General features: G+C 49.2%; 1 protein-coding gene across 1 annotated transcript; it reads right to left on the bottom strand.

Annotated features, from left to right (window-relative positions):
• Positions 1-8285: 8285 nt before the first annotated feature.
• Positions 8286-10027, bottom strand: LOC148727710 (uncharacterized). Its single transcript, XM_088763081.1, has 2 exons — positions 9883-10027; positions 8286-9136 (listed from the first exon to the last, which is right to left on the bottom strand). The coding sequence occupies exons 1-2, from the start codon at positions 10025-10027 to the stop codon at positions 8475-8477; spliced, it is 807 nt and encodes a 268-aa protein (XP_088619207.1). The 3' UTR covers positions 8286-8474.
• Between the last annotated feature and the right edge of the window lie 109 nt (positions 10028-10136).

Raw genomic sequence — 10136 nt, 5'->3', positions numbered from 1 at the left:
GAGTGGCATTCGTGAGAGCGAGACACAAGGGGTGAGCCTTGAACTCACGCCTGCCACTTCCACGGAACGCATGACAACGCGGCCAAATTGGAGTCCCAGGCTTTATAGTCCCAAGGGACTTGTCTTGGGAATAGGCGCGCAACGCCGGGAGATCAGACACGCCGGAGTGGCATGCGTGAGAGTAAGACACAAGGGGTGAGCCTTGAACTCACACCTGCCACTTCCACGGAACGCATGACAACGCGGCCAAAATGGAGTCCTAGTCTCACTACTCCCAAGAAACTTCTCTTGGAAATAGGCGCGCAGATCTGGGAAGTCACAGACACCGGAGTTGCTTGCGTGAGAGTAAGAACCGGTGCACTCTGAGGCCCTTGAGCGACGCAGGGGTTGAGGCTCGTAGTCACGCCTGCCACGTCCCTGGAACGCATACGAACGCGGGTAAAATGGAATCCCAGGCTCACTAGACCCAAGGGACCCTAGGGATTAGGCGCGCAACCCCGGGAAATCACGCACGCCGGAGTGGCATGCGTAAGAGTGACAGCCGGTGCACTCTGAGGCACTTGAGCGACGCAAGGGTTGAGGGAGGCTCGTAGTCACGCCTGCCACTTTCACGGAACGCATGAGAACGCGGCCAAACTGGAATCCCTGGCTCACTAGACCCAAGGGACCTTAGGGATAAGGCGCGCAACTCCGTGATATTAAGCCCGCCGGAGCGACATGCGTGAGAGTGAAACAAAAGGGGTGAGCCTTGAACTCACGCCTGCCACTTCCACGTAACGCATGAGAACGCGGCCAAAATGGAGTCCCAGGCTCACTAGTCCCAAGGGACGTCCCTTGGGAATAAACACGCAGCTCCAAGAAGTCACGGACCCCGGAGTGGCTTGCGTAAGAGTGACAGCGGGTGCACTCTGAGGCAGTTGTGCGACGGAAGGGTTGAGGCTCGTAGTTACGCCTGCAAATTCAAGGTAACGCATGAGAACGCGGCCAAAATGGAATCCCAGGCTCACTAGACAGATGGGACCTTAGGGATTAGGCGCGCAACTCCGAGAAATCACGCACGCCGAAGTGGCATGCGTGAGAGTGAGACACAAGGGGTGAGCCTTGAACTCACGCCTGCCACTTCCACGGAACGCATGAGAACGCGGCCAAAATGGAATGCCATGCTCACTAGACCCAAGGGACCTTAGGGATTAGGCGTGCAACTCCGGGAAATCACGTATGCTGGAGCAGCATACGTAAGAGTAAGACACAAGGGGTGAGCCTTGAACTTACGCCTGCCACTTGCACGGAACGCATGACAACGCGGTTAAAATGGAGTCCCAGGCTCACTAGTCCCAAGGGACTTCCCTTGGGAATAGGCGCGCAACTCCGGGAGGTCACGAACGCCGGAGTGGCTTGAATAAGAGTGAGAGCCGGTTCACTCTGAGGCACTTGAGCGACGCAAAGGTTGAGGCTCGTAGTCACATCTGCCAATTCGACGGAACACATGAGAACACAAGCAAAATGGAATCCCAGGATCACTGGACCCAAGGGACCTTAGAGATTAGGCGCGCAACTCCGGGAAATCACGCACGCCAGAGTAGCATGCGTGAGAGTGAGACACAAGGGGTGAGCCTTGAACTCACGCCTGCCACTTCCACGTAACCCATGACAACGCGGCAAAAATGGAGTTCCAGGCTCACTAGTCCCAAGGGACTTCCCTTGGGAATAGCCGCGCAGCTCCGGGAAGTCACGGAGGCTGGAGTGGCTTGCGTGAGACTTACAGCCGGTGCACTCTGAGGCACTTGAGCGACGCAAGGGTTGAGGCTCGTAATCACGCCTGCCACTTCCACGGAACGCATGGGAACGCCGCCGAAATGGAATCCCTGGCTCACTAGACCCAAGGGACCTTAGGGATTAGGCTTGCAACCCCGGGAAAATATGCACGCCGGAGTAACATGCGTGAGAGTGAGAAACAAGGGGTGAGCCTTGAACTCACGCCTGCCACTTCCACGGAACGCATGACAGCGCGGCCAAAATGGAGTCCCAGGCTCACTAGGCCCAAGGGACTTCCCTTGGGAATAGGCGCGCAGCTCCGAAAAGTCACGTACGCCGGAGGGGCTTGCGTGAGAGTGACAGCCGGTGCACTCTGAGGCACTTGAGCGACACAAGGATTGAGGCTCGTGGTCACGCCTGCCACTTCCACGGAACGCATGAGAACGCGGCCAAAATGGAATCTCAGGCTCACTAGACCCAAGGGACATTAGGGATTAGGCGCACAACTACGGGAAATTACGCACGCTGGAGTGGCATGCGTGAGTATAAGACACAAGATGTGAGCCTTGAACTTACGCCTGCCACTTCCACGGTACGCATGACAACGCGGCCAAAATGGAGTCCCAGGATCACTAGGCCCAAGGGACTTCCCTTGGGAATAGGCGCGCAGCTCCGGGATGTCACGGACGCCGGAGTGGCTTGGGTAAGAGTGACTGCCGGTGCATTCTGAGGCACTTGAGCGATGCAAGGGTTAAAGCTCGTACTCACGCCTGCCACTTCCCCGGAACGCATAAGAACGCGGCCAAAATGGAATCCCAGGCTCACTATACCCAAGGGACCTTAGGTATTAGGCGCGCAACTCCGGGAAATAACGCACGCCGGAGTGGCATGCGTTAGAGTGAGACACAAGGGGTGAACCTTGAAGTCACACCTGCCACTTCTACGAAACGCATGACAACGCGGCCAAAATGGAGTGCCAGGCTCACTAGTACCAAGGGACTTCCCTTGGGAATAGGCGCGCAACGCCGGGAGATCACGCACGCTGGAGTAACATGCGTGAGAGTAAGACACAAGGAGTGAGCCTTGATCTCACGCCTGCCACTTCCACGAAACGCAAGGCAACGTGGCCAAAATGGAAACCTAGGCTCACTAGTCCCAAGGGATTTTCCTTTGGAATAGGTGCGCAGCTCCAGGATGTCACGGACGCCGGAGTGGCTTGCGTGAGAGTGACAGCCGGTGCACTCTGAGGCACCTCAGCGACGCAAGGGTTGAAGCTCGTAGTCACGCCTGCCACTTTCACGGAACGCATGAGAACGCGGCTAAAATGGAATCCCAGGCTCATTAGACCCAAAGGACCTTAGGGATTAGGCGCGCAACTCCGGGAAATCACGCACGCCGGAGTGGCATGCGTGAGAGTGAGACACAAAGAGGTGAGCCTTGAACTCACGCCTGCCATTTCCACGGAACGCAGGAGAACGCGGTCAAAATGGAGTCTCAGGCTCACTAGTCCCAAGGGACTTCCCTTGAGAATAGGCGCGCAGCTGCGGGATGTCACGGACGCCGGAGTGGCTTGCGTGAGAGTGAAACGCCCGTGCACTCTGAGGCACACTAGCGACGCAAGGGTTAAGGCTCGTACTCACGCCTGCCACTTCCACGGAACGCATGAGAACGCGGCCAAAATAGAATGCCAGGCTCACTAGACCCAAGGGACCTTAGGGATTGGGCGCGCAACTCCGGGAAATCACGCACGCCGGAGTGGCATGCGTGAGAGTGAGACACAAAGGGGTGAGCCTTGAAGGCACGCCTGCCACTTTCACGGAACGCAGGAAAACGCGGCGAAAATGAAATCCCAGGTGCACTAGACCCAGGGGAACCTCGAGAATAGACGCGCAACTCCGGGAAATCATGGGCGCCGGAGTGGCATGCATGAGAGTGAGAGGCTGTGCAAAAGAAGGGGGTGAGCCTTGTACTCACGCCTGCTACTTTCACGAAACACATGACAACGCTTCCAAAATGGATTCCCGGGTGCAGACGATTGTCCCAGGGGAATTTGGGAGTAGGCGCGCACCTCCTGCAAATCACGGGCGCCGGAGTGGCACGTGTGAGAGTGAGAGGTTATGCACTATGAGGCACATGTGCTAAAGAAGGCGGTGAGCCTTGTACTCACGCCTGCCACTTGCACGAAACGCATGACAACGCAACCAAAATGAAATCCCAGGTGCACTAGACCCAGGGAAACCTCGGGAATAGACGCACAACGCCGGGAAATCACGGGCGGCGGAGTGGCATGCGTGAGAGTGAGAGGCTGTAAAAATGGAAGGGGTGAGCCTTGTACTCACGCCTGCTATTTTCACGAAACACATGACAACGCGGCCAAAATGGATTCCCGGGTGCAGACGTTTGTCCCAGGGGAATTGGGGAGTAGGCGCGCACCTCCTGCAAATCAAGGGCGCCGGAGAGGCACGCGTGAGAGTGAGAGGCTGTGCACTATGAGGCACATGTGCTAAAGAAGGCGGTGAGCCTGGTACTCACGCCTGCCACTTCCACGAAACGCATTACAACGCGACGAAAATGAAATTCCGAGTGCACTAGACCCAGGGGAACCTCGGGAATAGACGCGCAACTCTTGGAAATCACGGGCGACGGAGTGGCATGCGTAAGAGTGAGAGGCTGTGCAAAAGGAAGGGGTGAGGCTGGTACTCACGCCTGCTACTTCCACGAAACACATGACAACGCGGCCAAAATTGATTCCCGGGTGCAGACGATTGTCCTAGGGGAATTGAGGAGTAGGCGCGCACCTCCTGCAAATGACGGGCGCCGGAGTGGCACGCCTGCGAGTGAGAGGCTGTGCACTATGAGGCAAATGTGCTAAAGAAGGCGGTGAGCCTTGTATTCACGCCTGCCACTGCCACGAAACGCATGACAATGCGGTCAAAATGGATTCCCGGGCGCACTAGATAGTCCCAGGGGATTTGGGAAGTAGGCGCGCACCTCCTGCAAATGACGGGCGCCGGAGTGGCACGAGTGAGAGTGGGAGGCTGTGCAAAAGAAGGGGGTGAGCCTTGAACTCACGCCTGCCACTTCCACGAAACACATGACAACGCGGCCAAAATGGATTCCCGGGTGCAGTAGATTGTCCCAGGGGAATTGGGGAGTAGGCGCGCACCTCCTGCAAATGACGGGCGCCGGAGTGGCACGCGTGAAAAGGAGAGGCTGTGCACTATGAGGCACATGTGCTAAAGAAGGCGGTGAGATTTGTACTTACGCCTGCCACCTCCGCGAAACGCATGACAACGAGACCAAAATAAAATCCCACGTGCACTAGACCCAGGAGAACCTCTAGAATAGACGCGCATCTCCGGGAAATCACGGACGACGGAGTGGCATGCGTGAGAGTGAGAGGTTGTGCAAAAGGAAGGGGTGAGCCTTGTACTCACGTCTGCTACTTCCACGAAACACATGACAACGCGGCTAAAAGGGGATTCCCGGGTGCACTAGATAGTCCCAGGGGAATTGGGAGGTAGGCGCGCACCTCCTGCAAATCACGAACGCCGAAGTGGCACACGTGAAAGTGGGAGGCTCTGCAAAAGAAGGGGGTGAGCCTTGAACTCACGCCTGCCACTTTCACGAAACACATGACAACGCGGCCAAAATGGATTCCCGGGTGCAGTAGATTGTCCCAGGGGAATTGGGGAGTAGGCGCGCACCTCCTGCAAATCACGGGCGCCGGAGTGGCACGGGTGAGAGTGAGAGGCTGTGCACTATGAGGCACATGTGCTAAAGAAGGCGGTGAGCCTTGTACTCACGCCTGCCACTTCCACGAAACGCATGACAACGCGACCAAAATGAAATCCCAGGTGCACTAGAGCCAGTGGAACCTCGGGAATAGACGCGCAACTCCGGGAAATCACGGGCGACGGAGTGGCATGCGTGAGAGTGAGAGGCTGTGCAAAAGGAAGGGGTGAGCCTTGTACTCACGCCTGCTACTTCCACGAAACACATGACAACGCGGCTAAAATGGATTCCCGGGTGCACTAGATAGTCCCAGGGGAATTGGGAAGTAGGCGCGCACCTCCTGCAAGTCACGGGCGCCGGAGTGGCACGCGTGAAAGTGGGAGGCTGTGCAAAAGAAGGGGGTGAGCCTTGAACTCACGCCTGCCACTTTCACGGAACGCAGGAGAACGCGGCCAAAATGGAGTCCCAGGCTCACTAGTCCCAAGGGACTTCCCTTGGGAATAGGCGCGCAGCTGCGGGATGTCACGGACGCCGGAGTGGCTTGCGTGAGAGTGAAACGCCCGTGCACTCTGAGGCACACTAGTGACGCAAGGGTTGAGGCTCGTACTCACGCCTGCCACTTCCACGGAACGCATGACGTAAAAATGATGCTTTTGATAATTTTGAAAGAATTTTCTTATTTGACTGGTCAAATAATTAGGCTCTGCGGAAGTGCTTTTTATCCTTTTAAAAATTACCCAAAAGAATAAGTTTTTTGGGTTTGTTACTAATTTTACACGGATGTGATTTGCTTTGAAAGTAGTTTCGATTAAAATAATTAAATGTTTTTTTTTTCATTTTTGTACTCTTTTTTTTTTTACGCGCTATAAATCGTATGCGTTTTGATGAATTCATTTGATACTTTCTCACAGATACCATAAAACAGCTCCTGTAGTAATTGCTTGCAAAATTTGAAAGGTAAAAAAAATGAGGCTTATGGAGTTATAGTCGATGAAATGAATGCTTGTCTATTTCACAAAAACCATTTGTGCGCCTAATTTTTAAATTTATAAAAACTTATAATATATTTCTTATGACTTTAGTCTTACAGCAATGAGTAGACCTGCAAATCACAGTTTGCAACATTTGACATTTTATCATAGTTGTTTTCAAATGACATTTTAATTGTGGGGTGTTTTTTTCAAAAGTCAAACCCGATTGACAGGTGTCAATCAACATCATTCTCCTACACTCCTACACTAATTATATGACTCGACATGGGAACGGCTGCTTTATTAGGCCTGTCGGTTTTGTTTGAATAAAAAGTCGCTTGTCCGCACTTTGTCAAAGTTGAACCTTTTCGTCAGCTTTTGCCATGACCTATTAAACGTGGTAAAATTGCTCTGCCGAAAGTATTTTCAACGTCAATGGTCATTAAAAAGGAGGAAGAAGAAAAAAAAAGAACAAAAAGGAAGAAAAAGAAAAGAAAAAGAAAAAGAGGAACTCCGGTCCGGACTGTCACTGATTCTCCTTAACGTGCGGGTGGCGGTCATAGCAGGTCAAGAGTTCGATACAGGGCCAGTGCGCGACTAAATTTGTTTTTACTTCCTTTTTCCTTTTTTTCCCTAATTTCTCATGTACCTTAGCTGCCCAGAATGTGTTTCTTCCAAAAAATACCCATCTCACTATTCTCTTGAAGAAGAAAACAAACAAAATGGCGGGTTGCACAATGCGATCGTAGTTCTGTTTTTTTTGGCCACAGGAAGAGGCTAAGCCAGCCCATGGACACACGACGTCAGGTTACGGCTCCATGCTCTAAGTATTGGCTCATTGTATTTGGAAAAAAAATGTTTCCTCTGGCCAACAAATGCAAAACAACATCGGCCAATGTGTTCACAGCTCATTTGCATAATTCCAAAATCATTTTGCGAGCACAGCTAGCCTTTTTGTCCTCTACAATCCTAATATAAGTCTAAAAGCAACCCGCTATTCCAATACCAAACAACTATCCCCCGACTCTATCTAACCTCTAATTCCCTTTGCCATGCTTACTTTCTGCATTGGAAAAAGAGAGCTGCTTTTACACTCTCCTCCGACCTGGCCCCAAACACCTGCCTTAAACAGGTATAATACCACTCCATTCTTTGAATGATACATAGGGATTACTGACTTTTCATAGGGAATGTATTTAACTTCCGAGAAAGAACCCAGAGAAAGGGAAAAGAAAACAATCGACGGTTTCATCTTGTTTCCCAACTCTAACTTCATTTCCACACATGAATTCACCTGTCACTTTTTGACCAATCTGAGACAAGATCATTGAAGCATAGCGAAATACTTTTCTGAAACAAAATAAACAACACATTGAAGCGTGGGAGAGGGAATTTCTGCCCATTATACAAAAACTACAGCGTTGAAAATGTTATAAAACAATTGGTTCACACGTCAGCTGTGCTTTCATCGAGATATGAAGCACTTGGGAAGTTTGGAGAGCACTCAAGAAGCTAGAGTTGCTCTCGGCTCCGCCTCGAGCAATTCTTAGGCATCTTTCGTGCTCTCCAAACTTCCCGCGTGCTTCATATCTCGATGAACGCACGCTGACGTATGAACCAATCGTTAATTGTTGTCTGTTCTATTTAGTATTCACATGAATAAAACAGGTAAACCTTAAAGTTTAGAAATGACATGTCATGTATTCTTCCATGTCATTGGTTTATTGAGGAACTTAGTTCCTAAAGAGCAAAGTGCATTTTGCAAACCAAATCTGATTGGTTGACACGGGAACTTAGTTCCCAGAGAACTCATTAAAAGGGCATTTTATTTATTTATTACAATTTAATGGCATTAATAGTAATACATAACAAAACTAATATAAATAGCCATACGGATAATCTGTAAAGGAGTCCAGGACCCCATAAAGAACAGATCACCAATGAATATCTACTAAAATAAGTTACAAAGTAAAGTATAAAATCAAAATAAAATCAATAGTTCGACAATAATAACTAATTTAATGCACGATCCAGTAAACATTTCTTGACTCCCCGCTTGAAAACATCAACACTTGCTGCCTTACGAGTATCATAGGGCAAAAGATTCCAGGAGTCAACTATTCTGTGAAAAAAACTGTATTTAAGTGGATTTGTTCTCGCATATTTCTTCTTAAGAGATAAATCATCGTATTTCCTAAAAGAATAATGATCCGCATTAGAATAAAAATCTACGTATGAATCGATATTGATGTTACTTATTCCATTGAGAGCTTTATATAAAAAAGTAACATCAGCTAGAAATCTCCTATTTTCTAGTGACATCAGATTTAGCTTCTTTAAACGAGTCTCATAATTGTCCTCAGTCTTTAAAATGAACTTGGTTGCTCTTCTTTGTACTTTTTCAACTTTTTCTATGTTCCTTTTGGTGTAGGGTGACCATACAGCAGAGCAGTATTCAACATTCGATCGAACTAACGCGCAGTAAAGAGTTCTCAGAGTCGTAGTATCATCCAGACCTCTACAAGTCCTTTTAATTAGCCCTAACATTTTGTTTGCTTTCGACACAATAATATCAATGTGCGAGTTCCAGATAAAATTGTCAGTAGTTGTAACTCCCAAGTCTTTGAATTCTCTAACTTCTTCCAAGAGAGAATTGTCCAAGGAATAATTAGAGACTGAATAATTAGAGATCTGATTGGCTCATTCAGGAACTAAGATACCTCAAATGTCAAGTACATTTTTAAATGGTGAAGTACAGTTTTAAATGGGGATGTGTTCTACGTAAATTCGCCTTTACTGCTAAGAAATCATTAAACAGCTGTCAAAGACAGCCTCCCGGGCTCATCTTAAAAATCCTACACACGACTTATGGCTACATCATATTATTTTCTTTGAAATTCAAAGTCTTCTCTCACTTAAGGTAGATTATCCTTCACTTGAGTTGTTCTTTTTTCGCCGTCGCAAGATTTCAAATCGGTTGAATATTTCTTTTAGATATGAAGTGAAGCAACCTTTACTTCTTCGAAAATCGTCTTCTTTATACGATGGCCCAGAAGGCTCACAGTTCCCTTCTAATTTTTCACAGTTCCCTTCTAATTTTTCACAGTTCCCTTCTAATTTTTGCCATCGATGTGCCAGACGAAGTTGGGCCCTTTTGCATGGTATATTCTTCGGCGAAGTCTCTTCTTTTTTCTGCTCTCAACTCCCTCCGGATCCAGCTCTCTTAAAAGTTTCATGACTGTTATTCTCTTTACTAAGAATCCTTTCTTCCTCAGTCTGGCCCATATCTTGCGGTAGCCCACGAAGCAGCCACTGCCACCGAGCTCTCTCTCTATGATACCCTTAAGCTCATCAAGAGGTATATTCAAGGGACGTCTTGACAAGCCTAAGGTTCGAAGTCGTCTTTTCAGCCTTCATATACTTATCGTTATTCCGTGTAGTTTTAAAAATTCCAGGATTTCCAAGTTGCTGTATCCCTGTTTAAAATAGCTCGAGATCAATTCCAACTGGTCATCCTGTACAACACTATTCACATTCATACACGGTGAGTAAACTGGTAGCGGCATTTTGTTACTTCTAGAACACTGTTAACTGCACGTCTCAAAGACTGCTGCTATGTTTAGTTCGAAAACTCCCGCTTTTTCTAGACTTGGAAGCCCGGATGTGACGGATGAA

Source organism: Stylophora pistillata, chromosome 6 (genome assembly GCF_964205215.1).
Source record: "Stylophora pistillata chromosome 6, jaStyPist1.2, whole genome shotgun sequence".
Lineage (NCBI taxonomy): Eukaryota > Metazoa > Cnidaria > Anthozoa > Scleractinia > Pocilloporidae > Stylophora > Stylophora pistillata.
This window is presented reverse-complemented; position numbering and strand designations above follow the sequence as displayed.